The 26,318-nt window shown below is 41.4% G+C and overlaps 1 protein-coding gene across 8 annotated transcripts in view; it reads right to left on the reverse strand.

Annotated features, from left to right (window-relative positions):
- Positions 1–14,150: 14,150 nt before the first annotated feature.
- The window catches only part of LRBA (LPS responsive beige-like anchor protein), a 558,473-nt gene continuing 546,305 nt past the window's right edge, over positions 14,151–26,318 (reverse strand). For 7 of the 8 annotated variants that reach the window (XM_048847356.2, XM_048847351.2, XM_048847357.2 and 4 more), the window contains 2 exons: positions 20,802–20,953; positions 14,151–16,220 (listed from right to left, as the gene is read on the reverse strand). In XM_048847356.2, the coding sequence (XP_048703313.2) occupies positions 16,130–16,220; positions 20,802–20,953 (243 nt within the window). In that variant the 3' untranslated portion in view covers positions 14,151–16,129. The remainder of the gene's footprint in view (positions 16,221–20,801; positions 20,954–26,318) is intronic. The other variant, XM_048847358.2, reaches the window with a different exon arrangement.

The raw sequence follows: 26,318 nt of genomic DNA on the forward strand, positions 1-26,318 counted from the left end.
AACAAACCTGGCCTACATACTGATTTGTCTTCTATAAAAGGTATTACATTTATCAGCAGATGCCTGTTGATAAATTAGGAATTACATTTCCTAATTTATCAACTGTGGGTGGTTATTTGCCTGCTTTTAAATGGTACTTGAATAGGAATGCTAATTCTTCTGTAGCCTGATCTATAGATTAGAGTACTTAAGAATTCCCAGTTGTCACGCAGGTGTAACAGGTTCTTGTCCTAAGATCAGGCCCAATATTTTAAAATTATTGTGGAGTTGGGAACCCTGATGTGCATAGTTGCAACGCTCACACTACGGGAACTATATTTACAATAGTTTATTTTACTGGGCTAGAGTGTTTGTGACTGATAGACAGAAATAATACAAAATGTACATTTGAAAATCAATATACTCATCACTTGCGGAACAACCTGAAATATTAGCTATTATCTTCCTCATCACCAGTGACCAGCATTCTGGCACCGCCCAAGGGCTACCTCCCTCTCTCCTCCTTCACACAGGCTGGGATACAACTTTTATATTTTGCTTATATATATATATATATATGCCTAGTGCAGATTCAGTAGGGGTTTCTTATTTGAATTTCCTCCCCCTACGAAGATGGGGGTGTCCTCCTTCTATAGGTTAATATATTTATGATTTCAACCTATTATCATATAGGTCAATTAGTTGCCATGGTACTCTTGTGCTTAGACATCTGAGAGTGTTCTAACCAAAAGCTGGTGTTCCTGCAGTTGGCTGGTGTCATTATGCACAGAAATCTCCCTTATACACACTATTTTCAGTTCTCCAAAACTTAGGGCTGACGGTTGGCCATTTATCTGTACCAAAGTTGATAAGCCTCAAGCCTTATGCTAACTGCTGAAATGAATACCTCACAGGATACAGGTCTGTAGGTTCCTTACATTATTGCTGAATAAAATAAATGCTAAAACTAGCTAGCTCTATGGACTACAATGCTTCATCCTTCGAACTTGAACAGGTGCATATATATCCTATAAGTACCTATCTGGGGACCAAAGCACTCATTTCTAGATGTAATATCTCTCCCCCTCCAAAGCTAAACAGTCATGGCCAAATTCTCAGCTCGTGTAAGTCATCATTACTCTACCTCCAGTTGAAACCACAATGATTTACACTTGCTGAGGATCTGGCTCCCATTCTTTAATATGAATTAAATTAGTTACTGTTAATATAGCATTAAGATACAAGATGATTTATCTACCAGTCACCATTGACTCATGCCTATCAGTATCTAGTAAGTATTTCAATAGCCTAGTAAAAACACTTTGACTATCTTAAATGTAGATATACACTTTTCCATTTCACTGAACCACTGATGAACAGAAAATGGGAAAGACCAATTGCTGAAGTTAGGTATTCAAAATTAACAGATGTTTAGAACAGCTTATCCCTTTGCACCTTCCCTAGTGTTATAAATTATGCATTAGAAAATTAATTTACCAATTTTTTTATTCCTGTTCCTCATTTAGATTCAGATGATACAAGGCAGCGACTGCTGTCAGCCCCTGTTGGTTTCATGCTATTCACTGGATGTACACTTGAGATTGGAGGAAACTCAGCAGCTAGCATGATTATGCTGTTTCTAGAGATAAAAGCCAAGCTGACATATTTGCAGAACATTCTACAGCAAGTGTTCTACATTGTTTGGTGACTAAAGTGTATCCTCATGGTGAGGCCATTGTGAAGCTCCCAGACATTTCTGAATTAATTATAAAATAATACATTCATTAAAATCATTGGAGAGGTAGCACTGGGGGAAACTTCTTCTCTGTACTAAGTTGCTATCAAAGACTAATTGTGATTTTACTGTGGTGCTTTGGAGAATAAACTGAGCTTACATATAGCCTTGGAATTTACTTCTCTTGACCTCTGGGAACTCAAAACAGTTGCAGAGTTCTGAAGTTAATACAAACTCATTGTAGAAGAAGTGTGATGAGCAAATTGCATCAGACATTTTTTTCTACTTGTGCTCCTTTCAATGTGAATACAGGTCATGTTTGGGGCCTGACTGAGTGCTGTCCAAAGTGCAAATACTTAAAGGGGGGCGAAAAAAAACTGTCTCAGAATTTAGACAAACCAACCACTTGTTTATATCAGAGTGAGAAAACTCTGTTCCCTTCTGTTAATCAGCAGACATTAGCTACTCCTATGCGCTGACATAAAACAAAAAGGAAAGCCAATAGAACAAGAGCCTTGCTGGCTTGTGTTACATAAGAATGATGGGGGAAGTCATTGTTTGTGACATGGAGAAGCTGAAAGAGGAAGACCTCTCTCCAAAGGTCCCAGCTGCACAGGGTCTGTGCTCTTGACTATAAGATGGGGGGAGGAGGGGTTCTGCCTGCCTAACTCTAAAGGAGTTTGGAGTATTAAGGGCAGCAGTAGGCCCCCTGCTTTGTGGTCACATGCTGCACCAGAGCTTAATCACCACCCTTGAAACCTTCCCATCAGGTCCTTCTTGGCTATTGTGAGTGAAAACCTTCTCTACAGAATCTGTGCTCTATCATCTGGTTCCACTTTGCATCTTTTTTGCTGGCCCCTGCCTGTTAGAGCCAGTCTTTTATTATTTTGGTAACCATGTGGCTCTTTGGCACATGACTGCTGAGGAGCACCAAAGGGGCAGCACTGTCCAGGCTTTGGTTACCTTGGACTCTGCACCCCAGACCTTCTGTTTAGCACCTCTTGGTGCTTTGGTGCCCTGAGCGCTTCATAAGATGCATGTCTCAGGGATGCTTCCATTATAGACATAAGGAAGGCAGCCACACAGTTCTTGCTCCATGCATTTACAAAGCACTGTGGCTTTGATTTTGCCTCTAGAAAGGAATCTTACTTCCAGTTCTGCAGAAGTGGTTTTCAACAGGGATGCACAAGCTTCTTCAACCACCTGGCAATTTTTTTTTATATGTCCAGAAATGTGGAAATTTTAGGTGCTACTCACCTGTTCAGACCTGGGAGGTTTTACCACACACTTATATTCAAATAAAACCACACAAAAAACATTTTTGTTGGCTTTGCTCTGAGGCAGTTACGGTTTCAGTTAGTTGCTCATTTTATTTTGCAACATCCTTCAAGCAGGGTACTCTTCAGAAGTAAGATTCCTGCACAGATTGTACCTTCAGAGAAGAGGATTTGCTTTCCTGAAATTCTCTATCTCTGAGCTCTTCTAGGATTCTCACTCATTCACACACACACCCTCCTTCTTTCAGAGTTCAGAGAAAACCTCTTGTGATTGTGGTTATATTTACATGTTCATTGCTCTACCTATTGAGGTACTAATGAGAGGTGACTTACCAGTAACTGTTGGGTAGTCACAACTGTGGAATATGGCGCCCTGGCATCAAGCTGTGGATCTGCCTTGAAAAGTTGTGTCCGAGGGAAAGAGCAGGGGCAGTCCATCTCTGCAGCCGCAGAGCTTGATATATGGAAGAGGGAAAGGTGGGCAGCAGTGTAAATGCATAGAGGCAACTCTCAAAGAACAACGGTTGCTAGTAAGTAACCTCTCTTCTTCGAGGACCTCTGTGCATCATACTTGTGGGAGATTAGCAAGCAGTGCCCCACTAGGAGGATGGTGGATGAGGAGTTCTTAGCCAAATATGAATAGCAGCACCACTCTCCCAAACTAGGCTAAATGGAGCACAATAATAAATTCAATGAGTAATGTTTGGTGAAAGCATGCACCAAACTTCAAGATGCTACTTTCATATCTCCACCAGGGGAACCTGCCTTATGGTATGTCTACACTACGGAATTAGGTCGAATTTATAGAAGTTGTTTTTTTAGAAATCGGTTTTATATATTCAAGTGTGTGTGTCCCCACAGAAAATGCTCTTAAGTGCATTAAGTGCATTAACTCGGTGGAGTGCTTCCACAGTACCGAGGCTAGAGTCGACTTCCAGAGCGTTGCACTCCTTCCCTCCCTCCCTCCGTGAAAGCAAGGGCAGACAATCATTTTGCGCCTTTTTTGCTGAGTTACCTGTGCAGACGCCATACCACGGCAAGCATGGAGCCCTCTCAGGTAACCATCACCCTATGTCTCCTGGGTGCTGGCAGATGCAGTACTGCATTGCTACACAGTAGCAGGAACCCACTGCCTTGTGGCAGCAGACGGTGCAATACGACTGGTAGCCGTCATCGTCATGTCCGAGGTGCTCCTGGCCACGTCGGCCAGGAGCGCCTGGGCAGACATGGGCACAGGAACTAAATTTGGAGTGACTTGACCAGGTCATTCTCTTCAGTCCTGCAGTCAGTCCTATTAAACTGTCTTATGGTGAGCAGGCAGGCGATACGGATTGCTAGCAGTCCTATTGCATCATCTTCTGCCGGGCAGCCATGTGATGTGGATGGCATGCAGTCCTGCACTGTCTGCTGCCAGCCAAAGATGTAAAAGATAGATGGAGTGGATCAAAACAAGAAATAGACCAGATTTGTTTTGTACTCATTTGCTCCCCCCCCCCACATCTAGGGGACTCTTTCCTCTAGGTCACACTGCAGTCACTCACAGAGAAGGTGCAGCGAGATAAATCTAGCCACGTATCAATCAGAGGCCAGATTAACCTCCTTGTTCCAATAAGAACAATAACTTAGGTGCACCATTTCTTATTGGAACCCTCCGTGAAGTCCTACCTGAAATACTCCTTGATGTAAAGCCACCCCCTTTGTTGATTTTAGCTCCCTGAAGCCAACCCTGTAAGCCGTGTCGTCAGTCGCCCCTCCCTCCGTCAGAGCAATGGCAGACAATCGTTCTGCGCCTTTTTTCTGTGCGGACGCCACACCAAGGCAAGCATGGAGGCCGCTCAGCTCACTCTGGCAATTAGGAGCACATTAAACACCACACGCATTATCCAGCAGTATATGCAGCACCAGAACCTGGCAAAGCGATACCGGGCGAGGAGGCAACATCAGCGCGGTCACGTGAGTGATCAGGACATGGACACAGATTTCTCTGAAAGCATGGGCCCTGCCAATGCATGCATCATGGTGCTAATGGGGCAGGTTCATGCTGTGGAATGCCGATTCCGGGCTCGGGAAACAAGCACAGACTGGTGGGACCGCATAGTGTTGCAGGTCTGGGACGATTCCCAGTGGCTGCAAAACTTTCGCATGCGTAAGGGCACTTTCATGGAACTTTGTGACTTGCTTTCCCCTGCCCTGAAGCGCATGAATACCAAGATGAGAGCAGCCCTCACAGTTGAGAAGCGAGTGGCGATAGCTTGCAACGCCAGACAGCTACCGGTCAGTTGGGAATCAATTTGGAGTGGGCAAATCTACTGTTGGGACTGCTGTGATGCAAGTAGCCCACACAATCAAAGATCTGCTGATATCAAGGGTAGTGACCCTGGGAAATGTGCAGGTCATAGTGGATGGCTTTGCTGCAATGGGATTCCCTAACTGTGGTGGGGCCATAGACGGAACCCTTATCCCTATCTTGGCACCGGAGCACCAAGCCGCTGAGTACATAAACCGCAAGGGGTACTTTTCAATAGTGCTGCAAGCTCTGGTGGATCACAAGGGACATTTCACCAACATCAACGTGGGATGGCCGGGAAAGGTACATGACGCTCGCATCTTCAGGAACTCTGGTCTGTTTCAAAAGCTTCAGGAAGGGACTTTATTCCCAGACCAGAAAATTGAAATGCCTATAGTTATCCTTGGGGACCCAGCCTACCCCTTAATGCCATGGCTCATGAAGCCTGGCAGCCTGGACAGTAGTCAGGAGCTGTTCAACTACAGGCTGAGCAAGTGCAGAATGGTGGTAGAATGTGCATTTGGACGTTTAAAGGCATGCTGGCGCAGTTTACTGTCTCGCTTAGACCTCAGCGAAACCAATATTCCCACTGTTGTTACTGCTTGCTGTGTGCTCCACAATATCTGTGAGAGTAAGGGGGAGATGTTTATGGTGGGGTGGGAGGTTGAGGCAAATTGCCTGGCTGCTGGTTACGTGCAGCCAGACACCAGGGTGGTTAGAAGAGCACAGAAGGGCGCGGTACTCATCAGAAAAACTTTGAAAACCAGTTTCATGACTGGCCAGGCTATGGTGTGAAAGTTCTCTTTGTTTCTCCTTGATGAAACCCCCCGCCCCTTGGTTCACTCTACTTCCCTGTAAGCTAACCACCCTCCCCTCCTCCCTTCGATCACCGCTTGCAGAGGCAATAAAGTCATTGTTGCTTCACATTCATGCATTCTTTATTCATTCATCACACAAATAGGGGGATGACTACCAAGGTAGCCCAGGAGGGGTGGTGGAGGAAGGAAGGAAAATGCCACACAGCACTTTAAAAGTTTACAACTTTAAAATTTATTGAATGTCAGCCATCTTTTTTTGGGGCAATCCTCTGTGGCAGAGTGGCTGGTTGGCCGGTGGCCCCCCCACCGCGTTCTTGGGCATCTGGGTGTGGAGGCTATGGAACTTGGGGAGGAGGGCGGTTGGTTACACAGGGGCTGTAGTGGCAGTCTGTGCTCCAGCTGCCTTTGCTGCAGCTCAACCATACACTGGAGCATACTGGTTTGGTCCTCCAGCAGCCTCAGCATTGAATCCTGCCTCCTCTCATCACGCTGCCGCCACATTTGAGCTTCAGCCCTCTCTTCAGCCCGCCACCTCTCCTCCCGGTCATTTTATGCTTTCCTGCACTCTGACATTATTTGCCTCCACGCATTCGTCTGTGCTCTGTCAGTGTGGGAGGACAGCATGAGCTCAGAGAACATTTCATCTCGAGTGCGTTTTTTTTTTCTTTCTAATCTTCACTAGTCTCTGGGAAGGAGAAGATCCTGTGATCATTGAAACACATGCAGCTGGTGGAGAAAAAAAAAGGACAGCGGTATTTAAAAAGACACATTTTATAAAACAGTGGCTACAGTCTTTCAGGGTAAACCTTGCTGTTAACATTACATACATAGCACATGTGCTTTCGTTACAAGGTCGCATTTTGCCTCCCCCCACCATGTGGCTACCCCCTCAACCCTCCCCACTCCCCGTGGCTAACAGCGGGGAACATTTCTGTTCAGCCACAAGCAAACAGCCCAGCAGGAATGGGCTCTTCTGAGTGTCCCCTGAAGAAAAGCACCCTATTTCAACCAAGTGACCATGAATGATACCTCACTCTCCTGAGGATAACACAGAGAGATAAAGAACGGATGTTGTTTGAATGCCAGCAAACATACACTGCAATGCTTTGTTGTACAATGATTCCCAAGTACATGTTACTGGCCTGGAGTGGTAAAGTGTCCTACCATGAAGGATGCAATAAGGCTGCCCTCCCCAGAAACCTTTTGCAAAGACTTTGGGAGTACATCCAGGAGAGCTGCGAATGCCAGGGCAAAGTAATCCTTTCACATGCTTGCTTTTAAACCATGTATAGTATTTTAAAAGGTACACTCATCAGAGGTTCCTTCTCCGCCTGTCAGGTCCAGGAGGCAGCTTTGGGTAGGTTCGGGGGGTACTGGCTCCAGGTCGAGAAACAGTTCCTGGCTGTCGGGAAAAGCGGTTTCTCCGCTTGCTTGCTGTGAGCTATCTACAACTTCATCATCATCATCATCTTCTTCATCCCCAAAACCTGCTTCCATGTTGCCTCCATCTCCATTGAAAGAGTCAAACAACACGGCTGGGGTAGTGGTGGCTGAACCCCCTAAAATGGCATGCAGCTCATCATAGAAGCAGCATGTTTGGGGCTCTGACCCGGAGCGGCCATTTGCCTCTCTGGTTTTCTGGTAGGCTCCTTAAGTTTCATGCGGCACTGCTTCAGGTCCCTGTTATGGCCTCTGTCCTTCATGCCCTGGGAGATTTTGACAAAGTTTTTGGCATTTCGAAAACTGGAACGGAGTTCTGATAGCACGGATTCCTCTCCCCATACAGCGATCAGATCCCGTACCTCCCGTTCAGTCCATGCTGGAGCTCTTTTGCGATTCTGGGACTCCATCATGGTCACCTCTGCTGATGAGCTCTGCATGGTCACCTGCAGCTTGCCACGCTGGCCAAACAGGAAATGAGATTCAAAAGTTCGCGGTTCTTTTCCTGTCTACCTGGCCAGTGCATCTGAGTTGAGAGTGCTGTCCAGAGCGGTCACAATGGAGCACTCTGGGATAGCTCCCGGAGGCCAATACCGTCGAATTGTGTCCACAGTACCCCAAATTTGAGCCGGCAAGGCCGATTTAAGCGCTAATCCACTTGTCGGGGTGGAGTAAGGAAATCGATTTTAAGAGCCCTTTAAGTCGAAATAAAGGGCTTCATCGTGTGGACGGGTGCAGGTTTACATCAATTTAACGCTGCTAAATTCGACCTAAAGTCCTAGTGTAGACCAGGGCTTAGGCATACTGCTGAAACTTCAGAGGTTCTCATGGGATGAGTCTTTAAACCAGGAGGTAGTGATTTCCTAGCTAAAATGTAACATTGTTCTACGCATTTCCTAATCCTGTAAGAGAGTTTGCTTTGTAGTAGGTTCTTCCTGGCATATCTCCCCATGTGCTACAAACAACATACTGGATTTTCTAAAGGGCTTGTTTTCATGCAGGTAAAAAACAGAGCACCTTCTTTATCTCTAAGGTACAGAGATGAGTTTCCCTGGGCATGAATGCAGTTAAGGGAAGGTTAGAGAGGGAAATACAGGTGGGTCCTAGTGCCAGTCGTGCTCCCCTTCTGTGTGCTGGGAGCCGTCCTGTTTTCTGTGCCACAGTGAGTGCCACCAGTGGGACTGGGTAAGGGGGGGGAATGAGGGAAGGGGAGTGAGGGAAGAGGCAGTGGGGAAGGAAGGGGGTGGAATGCGGGAGTGAGGGGAGAGGGATGGAAAAGAAAAGGGGATAGGGGAATTGCAGGTGGAAGGAGGGAGAGCGGGAGCCCAGCATGTGGCATCACCTTGGCAGCAGCTGGGGCTCCCACATTAAGCAGGCCCATCAAACCTCCACACCCAGAGCCCACTTATCCCCAAGCAGCTGCACCCAGACCCCCCCACCAAGCCCCATCTCCCCAAACCCAACCCCCCCAACCACCTTCACCTGGATCCCCTGCAAAGTCTCATTGCCCCTGCACCGGGAACCTTCCAACAAGTCCCTGTGCATCCAGATCTTCCCACAGAGCCACCCGCACCCAGATTGCCCCACACAGAAACCTCTGGATCCCCCCACTCTAAACCCCTCTACACTTGGATCCTGCTGGGCTGAGCCTGCCCACCCACCCCTGGTGCACCTGGCACAGAGGAGCAGGGCCCCGAGGTATTTCTGGGGCAGGCCTGGCCCAGCCCTTGCACTGTGTCAGGGTCAGGTGCAGCCTCACTGCGAACATCCTGTACTGGGGGAGGTGGGTGCTTCAGGGTGATCTTCCACCTCATTGCAGCCAGTGGCCTGTGCTCCCTACTGCCATGCTGGAGCCACATTTATTTATTGACAAATACAATTTGCACAATTTTAAAATAGCGTGCACATAATTTCAAAATTTTTGGTGTGGAATTCCCTCAGGAGTAACACAGGCTCACAGCATGGGTCTTGCCCAGAAACTGAAGGCTTTGACAGGGGCATCTATCTTTGATATGATTGACAGGCAGGAGGTGCATCTCTTGAAACCCTTACAAGGTTTGGGCCCTAATATGATCCAAGTGAGGGTTCAAAGGCCTTTGGGACACAGCCAGGTTATGTATGCTAAGATCTCTTCTAACTCTCTACACTATTTACAAGAAAATAATAAGCTAAACTATGGAAGGTGTAGCCTGAAGACATGAAAGTGAGTTCCATTTGTTCTTTGTGGTGGTACAGAAGGAATGGAGGCAATTGTGGGGATGCAGTCCTTTATACAGAGTAGGGTGATAATGTCACTCTCATTCACCCCCAAAAGATATAGCTTTTAAAGACATTTACGCAGCCCAATGCCAAGGGGGCTTTAAGAACCAAGGTGGCATGCAATGACCAGTGCGGTAGGGTGGTGCTTCTACCCACAATTGTTTCTATTCTTAATTAAAAAATCTGTTGGAACATGGGGAGTTTTACTTGAGACAAAGGAGTGAGAATCCTGTAAGATATTATCTTCAGAAAAAGCAGACCAATGCAAATAATTCCCCCTTTCTTTTCAAGAGTTTTAGTTGGCATTATGAACGAGAAAAGAGTAAGCACACTGGTTTACACACCATTTAGAAAGGTCACAGACTGTTTTTCACATAGCCCTATCCCTTTAGCAATCAGAACTACTACTTCGCCTTCAGACTTCTGCTCTCATAGGCTGCATGTGATCTGCAGGATGTGATCAGAACTTTGCTGAATAAAGCCTTAATTTTCTTCCTCTCACACCTTTTGCATAACAAATGGTCTCTGTGTATATAATGTCTTCTGCAGTTTCCACAGTATGCATCCAATGAAGTGAGCTGTAGCTCACGAAAGCTTATGCTCAAATAAATTGGTTAGTCTCTAAAGTACCACAAGTACTCCTTTTCTTTTTGCGAATACAGACTAACACGGCTGTTACTCTGAAACCCCAGAAGGTATGTTTCACAATAGGTGGGGTGTGCAAGTCTAATTCAGCTTGGAAAAGTTGGTCTTGAAGTGAACTATGCCCTCACGGCACTCAACCCTGCAAGGCACTGAGCCTACTGCCCTGACCCAGCCAAGCACTTAAGCACATGCTCAACTTTAAACATTTGAGTAGTCTGTTAACTGTTTTGCTGGATGAGACCAGAGAGCTCAGCACCTTGCAGAACTGTGCCCAGGATAAACAGCACACACATTCCCAATGGAGAGGAGAGGAAAAACAGAAAATCCAGAAGAAAATGGTAAATAACCTAACCTAAAACTTGTTCCCTTAGGCAGACAGAAAATAACAGAAAACAACCAGATCCCAAAAGCGCATCTGTTCTTTTTATATTCCTGTGCAATGCTGTATTACTGCCAGAGAAAACCATGTTGGAAAGTTTTTAATCTGCTGTGCTACCTGGAATGCTATCATCAATTAAACCTGTATTTTCATATGCTGCACATTTTATAAGATGTAAAAACTTCTTTGTAGTCCATGGGCATCAATTCTTGTGGAGAACGCTAACTACATGCTGGTATCTGGATAAACTCCTTTTACAAAAAAATTTTATTACTAAATTTCCCCCATAAATTTATATTTATTATAAGGCTTATTAGTGTCATTAAAATCTCTCTCTAAAATTTACACACATTTATACTAATAAGTCTCATTTAAAAATAAACTGCTTACAAGAGAGCATTTGTTCTTTTTGGACCAGCTTTTCAATTTCGTATATTCTACCCCTTGCTTTTCCCACAGGACTAGCTGTACTTCTTAAATTACAGAGCCTTAGGCCACGTGCAGTTAAATTTCAATCAACATAAACAAAAATCAAGAACAATCTCCTATAGTTTTTGATCCAGGGCTTTTACAGATCAGTCGTAGATTTTGACATATAAACAAACAATGATTTGGACCTTCAACTGTATCAGTTTCCCAAGTACATACTAAATTAGGTCCACCCAAAAATAAACTATTTGGCATTCCATACTAACACTATTACTACACAGGAATTGATGAGGGTATTCAGTTCAGGACTTACAAGATTTCCAACATGCCAAAACTGTGGAAAAAAACCACAGAAATTGGGCTTGTTTTTTGGCTTAATTGGCTTGTGAGTTGCTTGTTTGCTCCATCTGGATATTCACCATTTCTATCTCATTCTAAAACAATATGTCTAAATACAGAAATTGATAGGAGGTATGTCCCAGCCAAAATCACAATGAACTATGTTCCTTTCTGTACACCTGGTTTTGGAATAACTCAATTTACTTTTTCTGCTAAAAGAAAGAAAAATTGATTACCAGTCTGCTGACACGAGCTGGTGCTTGGAAAAATAGCCTGCTTTGTGCACGGATGTAGAAGAAATGGAGCAGCCTCTCTTTGTTTGTTTGTTTGCTGGAAACCCTCAGCTTGAGCTGCGCTGAGAACACTACACCACACAGCAGGAAGGAATCTCCAGAATGTTTCCAAATAAAATACCAACCTGAACACTTTTAGAGTTAGAATGTGGAACTCAACAATCATACTAATTTCCTATCGAGAAGAGCTCTAAGGATTTCCATGCTACTAAGACAACTTCAAGTTCCCTTTTCAAAGTAAGCCATAGCTGCTTTTAGTGGAACATAAAAATCACTGGTTCTTAACATTTTTATTTATGTATTTATTTATTTATTACAATAGCATTGATGGGCCCCAAGCAGGTTAGGGATCTATTGTGCTGGGTGCTATGCAGATTTAATAAAAGTCCCTTCCCCAAAGAGACTGCAATCTTAGGTTAAGACAGAGCACTATGGGTCGGTGAGGCAGACAAACTGGAGGAATGCCAGGGATGCGGGACAGGATAACTGTAATACAAACATATTTTCCATAGACTAGCTGAATGCACAATTTGTAGACAGAGGGGTTCTTTTAATTATATAATGTAATAGTTGCTGACTGCTCAGGAAAGGCTCTCAGATTGACATTACGTTCATTTACCTTTGAATAGAGTACACTGCTGCAGTTCTCAGACTTCAGCATTCTTATAAAAACATAATGGCTACTCACATACTGTAACATTCAGGCCATGGGCTTATAAGAAACATAACTGATATGAAGCCGCTGAAGATGAGTAATCTACAATAAACTGAAATCTCTAACTTATTTCTAATCGTTCTCAGTGTTACTGGCCTTACTTTCATCAAAAGTTCATATAAGACATTGATTGGGGTAAGTCAGAGATCACATCCATTTCTATGAGAAAATATGTTAATATGAAATTACCAGAGTTTGAGAGAGTCTGTGAACCACGCTTGACCTTTCTGAATTTAAAAATTGACCTCTTGGCAAAAATGGAAACTCACTTTCCACCTTGTAGCAGCTCCCTTCTCCCTCAGCAGCGTTCTGGAAAAAAAAATAATACAGCTCAAAATTGTTTAATTGTAATTTAATCTCTGGCACCAGTTTACTAAATTGTATCTAATCAAGAGGGCTAGCACAGACTTTGCATTGGTTACACTAATGGATAAATAGTATTTGGGAATTTAACTCTCTGTTTGCACACAATATCATACTGGAGGTTAAAGGAGTGTGTGTTAACAAGAACCTGTGTTAAGCAGGATTAATTCAACCAAGCATAAAACTTTCTCCCCTAGCCCCCACCCCCAAGTGAAAGCATTTGATTTGGCCACACAATACAGTGCCTGAGAATTAAATATGTAGTCTGGTACCCCCACAACTTTGACACAGCCTCCTCTGCCAGCTGGCAGAAAGGATGTTCAAGCCCACCAGAGGCAACAGGGAAGGTGTCTAGAACTGATGTAACACAGCTACAACACTGCAGATCTAGAATTAAAGTGTGTCTGTGGAAGCAGTTAGGAGAACAGTGGGTGGAGATTTCTTCTTACATAGGTGGGGTGTGACAAACCTCAAAGCTTGTGCTCAAAGCAGGGCTGTAATAAAGGGAGACATCCTGATTCCCCAGGAGGCTCCATGTTACCACCACAGACCACCCAGTGTACATGCAGCAGCTTGGACTCCACCCCAAAGAGCACTGGAACATGAGCAATAAATATCATATGAATGTTCCAGTTGGGGAAGGACTCTCCTGACCAACAAGGCCCTAGCAGCTACAGGTCTGACAGTGTTGTCTGAGATAGCTTAGGTGTTGGGACAGAATCCCAGCATGGTATCCCAATGTAAGGGCTCCTACTGCACCAATGCCTATTGCCTATGCTGAAACCCACCAACCATTTTAAAATAAAGGCTGAAATCTCTACCATTTCAAGTGCCCATGAAATAGTTTAAGAGCCACACCTTCTTGTCAACTGTTGGAAATGGGCCATCCTGATCATCACTACAAAAGGTTTTTTTCTCCTGCTGATAATAGCTCACCTTAATTGATCACTCTCGTTAGAGTATGTATGGCAACACCCATTTTTTCATGTTCTCTGTGTATATCTATATCTTCCTACTGTATTTTCCACTGTATGCATCCGATGAAGTGGGTTTTTGCCCATGAAAGCTTATGCTCAAATAAATTTGTTAGTCTCTAAGGTGCCACAAGTACTCCTTGTTCTTTTTATTATTTCAGTGAGTAATTTTTAGTGTTACTGAATTCAGTTCTAAATTAACTAAGAAAACTAAAGTAGAAAGTTTTAAATTCTGTATTTTGCACCTGGATAATATGATAGATGATGGAGATTCATCAGACCCTCACTGCAGACATTAGTAACCAACTCATTACACAGCACTTATATATTCATTACGAACATATACAGAGAATATTCCTCCTTAGAAAAACTTCAAGTTCATATCTATGTCTGCTTAAAATCTATTTATAAAGAGATACGAATTTTGCAAATAGCAAAAGTTTGTAAAGTACATTATTTTTATACAATCTCAATTCAAGGCATTTTATTAGTGGGTGACTGTTCCGCACTTCATCAGGTGGAGATAATGACTACCACATTTCATTAACCAGATTTTCCATTCTGTTACACCTTAGTGTGTAACTCCACTGACATCAATATAGATATACTGTACCAGCATAAAAATGGTATAACACAATGGAAAATCAGGCCATTATTGTCTCAAAACCCTGTGTTTGCTTTGTATTTGCAAATGCATTGGGTGATGGTGGCTGTTTTCTCTTTTGTATGTACATATGGAAAACACAGCAGCCCAATGCACTGCATTGAAGGTCTCAATTACAAATGCCATTTTATTTAATTTCTTCACTCAAACTGAGTTTTCTCATTCAAATCTTTGCTTAAAGAGAAAAATGGGAACTGCTCCAGTAGGCAGCTAGATAAATTGATACAGATATGGAATGTAAGTTTTAACTCATGTAGATCACAACATACAAACAATTATTTATGCAATACAGACTTACAAAACAATACAGTTCTTTTCACAAATATTTTCACAGAATTCTGCACAGCAATTTTGTAGAAAAGTAGAATTATGCAACACCAAAATAACTTATTGTTCCTTAGTATAAATTATTTTTCATTTCCTAAGGGAGGAGATAATTTATTAACATGATTGGACAAGATTGGATTGGATTTGGTGATAGCAGAAACTGAACAGTTTTGTTGCCATACACAGCACAAGATATGGAATCTGCTATATAACTATGGTGGTTAGTCCTCTGAAGAAAAAAACTAAAAAATGGGAAAGAAGTTTGCAAGTCTAGAGCTTCTGCAAAGATGTAGAGGCTGTGAACATTTGAATGCCTGCCTCTTAGTGCTTTCATAATCAAGCAGCAGAAGTGTGCTTCGGTTAAAAATTAAAAAGAAATATTATGTAGGTTGCTAGTTTGAGGACGTGTCCAAACTCCCCAAGTTGAAGTTTTGATTTTGAGGAACAATGCACATTTTGGTGTGCTCTGAAGAAGATATCAGGTAAAAACTAGTAGGATTCACATTTGATGTAACACAGACTCTGTTGATGATTTCTCCCTCTTAACTGCACAACAAAAACATATAACTAAAAAAAGAATTAATTGTCTAGGTCTAGAAACATGCTTGAATAGTAATATTGATGGAAACAATTCCTTGTCATGTTTAAAATTACATTTATCATAATTTAAATATCATTATTGATTCCCAGAAACTTCAGTGCTGAAGAAGTACAATCATTTGGAAAAGTACATCAAGACAAAGTGTAGCACAAATTAAAATCCCCAGTATTATAACCCACTTTCAATTCGTTAAAATCATATATTCCTCAAGGTTATAGATAAAGCTTTAGATGGGAAATGTATTTCTTCATAATATAGCTAGAATAAGAGATTTAACCATCTTTATCTTAAGTTTCTTTCCATACATGAATCAAAATAGACTTCTCAAAATGACTAAAAATATAGATTTTTAACTACAGAACGCAGCAGCCATTTTTCTGCTTCTTTGCCCTTTGCCCCCAAAAAATCATGCAAGGTCTACAAAAATAGCAATTAACTTTAAAAAATAGTTTGCTTCTTCGAGCAAATTTAAGTTACATTCAGATGTATTACAGCTATTTATACAGAACAATGCTGCGGCATGATACTGAATAGAGGCTTGCTATGTTCAGTTTCATTCTGACAGCAGCTGCCCATGTCAGTGCTAGTTCTCGTCTGCTGCAACATCAGTATCTGGTTTGATATTCATGATGCCATCGGTTGAAATCATTGTAGAAAAGCACTATGCTCCCAGAAGCCATGCCAGTCATTATACACCTATGAAAAGCACAAAATTCAGTTAAAAGGTATATCTGATGAAGTGAGCTGTAGCTCACGAAAGCTCATGCTCAAATAAATTGGTTAGTCTCTAAGGTGCCACAAGTACTCCTTTTCTTTTTGCGAATACAGACTAACACGGCTGTTCCTCTGAAACCTGTTAAAAGGTTAGCCACTTTACATTCAAACACAGCTGACTTACCTTTCTTGGACAGACTTCTTCCACCAGATCTAGCACCATCTCTGTAATCAAATGTCTAGGGATACGTCTACATTTGTGCTTCCCAGCTCATGTAGACATACTCGCACTAGCTCTCATCAAACGAGCATGTGACGTAGCTGTGCTAGCATGGGCAGCAGAGAACAGTGACAGCTCTGGGGCTGGAGCACCCATGGAGAAAAATTGGTGGGTACAGAGCACCCACTGGCAGCTCCCCACCCCGCCCCAGCTCACCTCCGCTCTGACTCCGCCTCCTCCCCTGAGCGTGCCGCTGGGTCCTGCTTCTCCCCGCTCCCTGCCAGCGCTTGTGTGCAAAACAGCTTCGCACGGCTGGGAGGGAGGGGGGAATGCCACATGCTCAGGGGAGGAGGCAGGGATTTGGGGAAGGGGACCAACAGGGGCAGGGAGGGGGTGAGTTGGGGCAGGGACTTTAGGGAAGGGGTGGGAATGGGGGCGGGAAAGGGGTGGAGTTGGGGTCGGGCTAGGGGCCCACAAGCACTCCCCAGCGCTAAGGGAAGTTGGCGCCTCTGGCTGCTCTTATAAATTTGCTGCCCCTGCAAATTTGTCGCCCTAGGTGATAATACACCACTGCCTGCCACCACTCCCCTGTGGTGCCTGTGCTACTGCCTGTGCTACTTCTGCTACGCTACTGTTTTTAGTGCAGTAGCTCCATGAGAGTTAGCATACGTCTGCACGAGCTAGAGCTCATATCCCTAGCTCGTAGCATAGATATTGCCTAAGAATGCCACCCACTCAAACATTAAGAACCTGATGCGATTCCTATTGAAGTTAATGGAAAGACTCCCATTGACTTCAACGGGCTTTGGATTAGGTCTTAAAATTTCCACAGCAATCATGCAGTGTATTTAAAGCATTTTATTTCCTATATGATTTTACTCTACTGTATCTGATCTGAACTGAATCAGACTTCAGGGAAAGAGTGACTAATACCATTTTGAAGAATGTATTACTTACCTTCCTTTCCAGATTGAAGTAATATGGGGGAAAAGAATAATTAAGGTCTAAATTTTTAATGTAGGGGTGTACAATTCTAACACTTATGGTCTCATTTCCAAAGGTGCTTAACACTCAACTCCAGCAGGAGACAACTGGAGCTGCAGGTGCTTAGCACCAGTGAAAATCAAGTCCCATAGGCTCTAATTTTGGGACCCTAATAATTGAGGGACTCAGATTAGTGGGCACATTTGAAATTGTAGGGCAAGTTGTTTTGCTACTGGTCTAACACATGGAATTATGGATCAGAGGGGATCAAGCTCAAAGAAATTGTCCTGGCACATCCGGGCACCAAATGGGGCTCAAGACTTAGATAACAAGAACAATTAACCTTGTATAAAACCAGGGTCACCACACACAGACCACTTCTGATTTTGTTTTCATAATGGCTTTAACTCTGCTGGTGAGAGTGCTAATGAAATAGCAAAATGGAGGGGATCCCGGATGTGCAGATTTCAATTCTTCCTTCCCGAGTTCAAGAGGGATTTAGCACAGGATCTTCATCAAAGAACAAGATGTGCATACAGAATTGCAACATCTCTATTGTTTATACATATGTGCAGCTTCATTTCATGGGCATGTAAACAACCAGAGTGCTGGTATTTGGTATTTAGCACTAAGTAGGAGTATTATTCATGCCATCCACCACAGAGATATTCTGTATTTCCACATCTTTACTATGAGGGAGCTGACTGGTGGAGACATTTTAGCTCTATTTGAACAGCTATGATCCCACTTGAGATTTGAGAGCAATCATGGCTGCTGAAGTGACATCTTGGCTTGTAATGTATCAGGAGTTGTTATGACAGTCATGTTTATTGTCTCATTTTGTGACATTACTCTTAGAGCTGGTTGGAAACCAGACTCTCTGTTCAATGAGAAATTCTTACATTTTGTAGGAAAAAAATTGTTCTGATTTGTTATGAAAAGCCAAAATTTCTAATTTGAGACAGTCAAAACATTTTGTCTGTGTCAAAACATTTTGATAGTGGTGTTTCAATTAATTTCATTTAGATGTTTACATTATATTAAATATACTATAAATGTATACATAATATTAAATCAAATATATAATACTAAAACTAAATTTGATTATAATATAAAAGTCAAAACAAAATGAATCACAATGACACTAAAGAAATGACATATTTCAACCTTTTCCTGTTTAAAATCTTCATCAAAATCAACACGTCCATCCTACGTTTCAATTGTGATTAAACTGCATTTTTGATGAAAGACTGTTGTTAAAAATTGTGATCAGCTCTAATTATAGTTATTAACACACTATTTCATCATATACCGAAGTGATCCAACAGGTACATCAGAAAGCCATGCGAGTAGGGCCTCAAAGGTAGAATTTGGCTCCAGCGAAAAATGACAGTACCAGTCATTTTAATATCTAGAAAGCTGCCATTTTCCAGGGTGATTGCTTATGAGAAAATGTACAAGGATGAAGAGGACATGATTCAAGGAGACTGAAGGTTTGCAGAAGTTGAGATGGGCAGGGTTTCAAATTGGTAAGTAGTGGGTTAAAATCTTGATTAAAATCCATAGTCGTCACTGTTTTTGTTTTAAAGAGTATTCGATGTAACATTTTGAAATGTGGATTGTGTTAAGATCGACATAATGAACATATGACAGGAATCTATCTATCTATCTAAAAACACGAAGAGGATGCCTAAATTTTCGCTCTTGCATCCATATTTAGGCAATTCTATAAGCTGTCTGATTCTTAAAGGCATTGAAGGATTTCATATTTCATTTTTAATGATTACCATTAGTATAAAAGACTCTACTTCCTGTTTAATCAAGATTTAAAATTGAGCTTTACCTTTGGTTTGTGAGGTTCCTAGTGAATGGTTGACTAGCTACAGGATATGGCCGGCCTCTGTCTGTCTTTGGCACGCTTGAGATTTCAGTCCAATTTTGTGTAACAGCTAAAAACACTTAGTCTAATTTCTTTATTCCCCACTTGGATGCTCATTTGTTTAGAAAAATTTTGTTTGTCCCAGTGGGAGACTAAGAGGACCTGCCTCATTTCATGAACGCTCAGTTTAACAGTCGTCTCTTTCTTTAATCTCCAACATCCCAGACAAGCCGAAGATATTTTGCCCTAATTTGGCTGAGTGTTGGATGAGCACAAATTTTCTAATTCTCTGCTGGTGAAAATGTGTAAAACTCTATTGACAATAATGGAGTAGAGGCATTTACATCAGCATTTACATCAGCAGAGAATTTGGCCCCTTATTGTTAATAATTTATTTATTATTATTATTAGGGTAGCACCTAGAGGGCTGAGCCAGGATCTGGCCCTACTGTGTTAGGCACATAGTAGGAGAGAGTTCCTGCTCCAAAGATTATTAATGACAAATACAATTATATATAGGAGTCAAAATAGTCAAAGGTGACCAAGTGACTTAGGGCCTGAGGGTATGTCTACACTACACGTGTTATAGCTACACTGCTGTACTATTGACACAGAGACAGAAGGGGTTTTTCCTGTTACTGTAGTAAATCCAGCCCCTTGAGAAATGGTAGCTAGATCAATGAAAGAATGCTTCCATCAACCTACCTTCATCTACAGTGGAGGCTGGGTCAACCTAACTATGTTACACAGGGTGTGAAATTTTTCATAGCCTGTCGCAATGTACCTAGGTCAACCTGTGTTTTAGGTGTAGTCAGGGCAGAGTCCCATTTTAAAAGTGCCTAGGATCCGAAATGACTTTTGATAAGATTTAGTGACTTAGATGCTTTTGTAATGTTATCAGGGATAAACAAAAGTCTAGGTAGTAGTCTGTGAGCTAAAGACAAGCTGGATACAACTATAAACACCCAAGTTATAAACCGGAGAGAGCTATGTGCCAAAAATGAATAAAGACCTTTAACCATAGTGGAGTTGGTAGGTGTAATATAGGCAGTAGTAAATATGTTTACTGTTTTATCCTTTGTAAGAGAAAACAAAATGTAAAAGATTGATGGGAATCTGAGTGAGTGTCTACTTTCTTTTTGTTAATGGCTTTGAAGACCTATAGTTAGGAATATTTTTTTCCTCTGAGGAAAGAAAAAACAGTACATATTAAAAGTTCGTCAGAGTCAGATTTCCCGGAATGAGTGTTAATTTACCCACCAAGAGCTGCAACTCTGAAAAAGATTATCAGACCTAAACCATAACCTTTCAGTACTAAAACAGTGCACAGAATTCTCCATATTATCACTGGCACCTGTGATCAAAGTAAATACAATATTGAAAGGAAAACAAATGGTTTTCCCATAATGACGTTCCTTTTGTAGTTTCTTTATAATAGTACATTCTATGAAATACTTCTGACCCCCAACTGTAATCTCACCTTTGGTCATATGACAGGGCCATGGAACGGATTCCAGCGTCACAGCCGGGGTAAGCAAAAAGTTGCTTGAGGTCACACACTTGCCATACTATGATGACCCCATTGTCTCCGCCTGTAAGGAGATACTGTCCATCACGGCTCAGCTGGATTGCCTAAAGGGATATTACATTAATATTTCTGTTAAAACAACTTGCATTGCTTTTATTCCCCCTCTCACCTCCAGAACACCCCATCTGCACCATCGCAGCTTTATCTCTGAAGACACTTCGTATCAGTAGATATAACTTTTGAGAAGCAAAGAAGTCAATTACAACTTAAATGTAGGGTAAACATTGAAATCTACAGAATATACCGGTTTCTTTACAAGAATTACAATAGAAATGATGGTCAAGTGGCCTAAGTTTATTTCATCTATCAACTATTCCACACACCAAAAATCAAGTATGAGGGCAACTCAGGAGATTTGATTTTCTAATCAAACACAGGAGGCTGCAGTACTTGCACCTCATATTCACCCAAACAGCTTTAACCTCAGATAGTTGCCCTCATTTTTTTTATATAGGCCATATTTGGAGGTCTGTTTATCGGCTTTTGTTTTTCTTTCCCCCTGAGCCCTGCACAGTTGGACACATAGAACTAAGTTGCCTGGCCTTATAGGTGGAGTGATACAAAAAACAGTATGAATGAAAAGAAAATTTTTAATACTCTTTTAATACTTCTAAAAAGGTATGTTTAGCTAATGTGTCAGACACAGAATAAATGATAGTGTGCTCTAAAGGCTGACCCCCATTTGGGATGAACTGGGGAATTTACTCATACTTTCACTACTTGTGAGAAATAGGCCATCCCAAACTCATATTTACATAACAGAGTATTGATATTACATATAAAAACTACATTAAACTACAGAACATTTAAGTTGCAAAATGAAGCATTTAAACACTAGGAATTTACAGAATGAAGGCTGTTTGTGCACGGGCAACTTTAATTGTGGCATTTCCTAAACTTGAGTGTTGACTTGGCAGCCTTAATGTTCTTTAATATAGGGGGAAAGATGGGTTATTATAATTTCCTACCTTTTTTAAGAAGCAAAATGAAAAAAACAGTGATTGTATCACGTGGCTCCATAGTGACCCCCACACTGGTAGACCATCAGCAAATTTGGGACCTTTGGACCTAAAGCACAGATCTTTACCACTAACTGCTGCACCTTCCCCTCCGCTTTCCCCCGGCTTGTGTAATTCCCTCCCTGCTCTCACCCCTCTGCATTCTAGTTAAGCTGCTGCTTCTCCTCCTCCTCCAATAGCAGGCTGTTATCTTCTATTGGGCCCAGCCAGAAGGATATGAGAAACACTTTTCTAATGAGTTCCACAGTTATTTTCCTCACAGCTTCCTGGCTGAAACCCTGGCTTCTATTCCAGTTTCTGAAAGGTAGTATATTCCAGTACTTATAAACCCTTCTGTCCAATTCTCCATTGGGGCTCCCATCCCCCTCTGCTCCTATTCACTCCTCCCCATCACTCTGACTCATGCCTCAACCTTCACCCCCATCTACTATCCATCCCCCCCACCCTGGCTCCTACTTCCCTCCCTTCACCTATCTCCTCCCTTCATCCCCACACCTCCTGGCTTCTTCCCCTCTTCCTCTCTGTTTCCTGGCTCCTACTGTTCTCCAACAAGCTCCTGCAAAACTGAGCTGCCAAGCTCTGACAAGCCTAAGAAGTCTCCATCATACATGTATGACCTGAGATTTTTCAGAGTCTTCCAAAATTCACCAAATTTGGGGAGATTTTCACAAAGACAACAAAAAGCACATCCCTGATACTAGAATGACATCTTTGCCAAATTTAGAGTTTCTGATCGAAAGCATAGAGATACTAAAGTTTTTCAACAAAACAGCTGTAAGAATTTAACGTGGTCAAAACAATACATTTCCCCCAAAACCTGTTTTTTGAGACAGCTGAATCATTTTAAATGCAACTTTAAAAAAAAAAAAATCAGCCTGAAGCTGACACCCAGCATTGGAAATGCCAGCCAAAGGGTTAAAGTGAGGCAAAAGTTATAAGTAAATGAAAACACAGTCTTATAATGAAAAATATTAGGCAACCTTTCTTACAGGGAAGCTCTGCTTATAATAATGAAGTCCTAACTATTTTAAAATGTGTATGCATAATATTAGAAACTCAAGGTGGGTGAGGCAATATCTTTTATTTGAAAAACTTCTGTTGGTGAAAGAGACAAGCTTTCCAGCTTACACAGAGCTCTCCTTCAAGTCTGTGTAATCTCGAGAGCTTATCTCTTTCACCAACAGAAGTTGGTCCAATAAAAGATATTACCTCACCCATCTTGTGTCTCTAATATCCTGGGACCAATATAGCTACAGCAACCATCCATAATACAACTTTATTGTTTAGTTCTACAATCCCATCACAATATCTTAAAACATTTTCTTCATAAACAGTTTTGAAAACCAAAATAGTTTCTTTTGCACTTAAAGATTTCATCCACAGTTTTCAACACAGAAAACTATGGGTGAGGTCTTCACACACATGAAAGTTTTCAAAAACTATTACACAGAAAGCTTTATGCTATGGTCCCTTTAAGATCTTGTGGCAATCACAAGTATTGTACACTATAATCTATGTTTCTGCGGTGCTCATAATTTGCAGAATTTTTAACATATGCAGCACCTGCTCACAAAAACAGGAGGAATTAAAATTAAAATACTAAATACACCATTAATGCAATATTAAAGTGGTTATGTTGAACACTGACAGTGTAGAAACTAAAATATTATGGTCTTCATGGTAATAATTAGTTAACCATATATTTTCCATTTTTGTGCCTTATTACACAAATGATGCTATGTTATGATGATGTTATGATGATGCTAAAAATACTCTACAAATTACAGGAAGTGCAGCAGCACTGAATTAGGGTTCTTATCAAATAACTAACTTTTCATAACCTTAGTTTTGAGTGTTTATTATGATGACATCTTGTTATTATGGGACAAACCCTTTTGTTTAACATTTTATTTAACAAAATAGTTTCAGGACTAATGCTTTTTTTTTTTTAATTAAAGATAATCAATAACATTTTGTATTTACAAGCTATGAAGGAAATGGTGATCAACCCATTCCAGGCTACTGTATTTTGAACTAGGATTGTGACAAATGTACCCAATGCTTAAAAAAGGTAGTGGGCACGGTAAATCATTTCCAAGCCATATATAAATATGGCATAATTAAATGCTCAAACATTCTGAATTGAAACTTGTTCTGAATGGTATAAATGTTCCAACCATCAATTATTATTTTTGTCATTTCTTATTTCCCTCTGAACACAAAGATGTGTGACGCACCTCCCAAACCAGGAAGAAGGCATGTTTGCTGCCCCAAGGAGCTTAGAATCTAAATTACACACAATATAACCAGGGTGCAACAAGGCAATAAGCTAGGGACAGAGAGAAGAATGAGGTAAGATAATAAAATCTGTAGAAGAGAAAATTGCATATACCAAGATAGCTCATCATGAGCTCTAGCAAACCAAATAAAATTATTAAAAAGATTATTCATTAGAAGTAAAATCAATATCAATTTTTTTCATTCCACAAATGGCAATCTCCTGAGGGTATTCTGAAATTGCAATGAAGGCATGACAAATAATTATTTGTTACACTTATAAAATTCAGCTGATGAAAATCCATTAACCTTATGGTCATGGTTCACTTGTGTTTTATACTTGAGGCTTTTTACTGGAGAAATGCTATATTACAAGGCAAATTAAAGCCATTAATCTTTAACTCTTCCACTACCTGCAAATTTCAATGATTTCTGTGATCTCTTGATTAAATAAAGAACAGTCTTTGAGGTTTTGCCAATATCTATGCCACTTTCCTAAGTCACCTGCTTTTCAAGAAGACAAATAGTTGATATATATATGACAAAGGTCACCCTGTCAAAATTTCAGTTTAATGACATGGCCCATAGGAGTTAACAAACTAAAGGATGCATTTACTCTCAAGTACTCCAACTATTATGGGGAAGGCATGAATCAATTTTACTGTTCAGTTTTTCTCCCAGTGAAAGTTATCCAGGATTCTAATAAGTATAAGCTCAAACAGTTCTGCCATCTAATCTTTCCCACAACATAAGATTCAGACATGCAAACGAAGCCCCATAGCACTCAATTCAAGCAATGTTCTAAAAGCTTCATTTCTGACTTGTATTTCCTTGAAAAGTCTCAGAAGTTTGTCCAAACCCTTTAACCTCTCAGATTCTTGAAAGGCAGTGCTTCTTAAAAAGTAGAGCTGTCACCATGACAGCACTGGCTTACGGCAGCAAGAGGCTGTTGGGCACTTCCCCATCTCAGGACTCAGGAAAGGAAAATAAATTGGTTCCTTTGGGTGAATTAGTGCACTGTCTTTGTTTAGGATAAAATAACTTTACTTCTCTGAACTGGCTGCCCACTTAGATTTAAATTATTCATTAAGACAACTAAACATTACATGGTAGATGTGCTGGGATATGCTGTTAGCCTAAGCTGCATGAAGCAGTATTTAAAACAAACACAGGTGGAAAGTGTTGATTATACCCTGAGTTTCCCCAGACAGTCAAATTTTTCTGGTAGTTGTAGAACGTTGTTCGGAATGTAACTGTAAACTGTTATTTTCGTCAACTATATCTTGCAGTCTAAGCCCAAAATGACATGTGAAAACACATCAGAATTTTACTTTACATAAGCAACTGCATTTCTGACCCACTATTCCTCCATCTTCTCTTGGCAAGAAATAGTGATATCGTCAGTCTGCACAGCCTGTAGGCAGGTCCTACTCATTTTAAATGCCCCTACTTTAATCACACAGTTGCCACTTGCCTTCTAGTATGATAAAGTGCAGAAGCCCTGGGAAGAAGGTTGTGGATTATTTAAACCTAAAATCCTCGTGGGACTGCTGGGGGAAAAACAACAGTGTGTACTACTGGCCTACAGAGAGCGGAACATTCGCTGCCTCAAGCAATATTCTCCAAGCCGTGGGTACTGACTGAAACACCACAGAAATTGTTTTACCCAGCAAGGGATTTCTAGATATTTTACAGATTTACTAGCATAGCTGACAATATAATCACAACTGAAAGTGACATATTATCAACTTTATTATTGTAAAAAGAAAAGCAAAAGAAAACACTCTGATGTGTACTTGCTTTAAATGAAGTATTGGGGCAGAGGCTAGGGTGGGAAACTTACGAGCACGCATGCAAGGATAGCAAAAGGTGAAACTTGAGCTAAGAGAAGAAAGACTAAAAATGAAGCAAGAATCTATATCAATTTGGAAAAAAGGCCTGGGACAGGGTCATGCAAATTCTCATGACATATCTCCTACCTCAAACAAATCTGCATTTACAGTGTATTAAGTAATAAATGTGTGTAATTCAGCATTTTGTGACTACTAATCCACTGCAGAACTGGCTATGGAAAACACACCAAATAATACAGCTATTTTAAATTGCATACTCA

Source organism: Caretta caretta, chromosome 4 (genome assembly GCF_965140235.1).
Source record: "Caretta caretta isolate rCarCar2 chromosome 4, rCarCar1.hap1, whole genome shotgun sequence".
NCBI classification, from domain to species: domain Eukaryota; kingdom Metazoa; phylum Chordata; order Testudines; family Cheloniidae; genus Caretta; species Caretta caretta.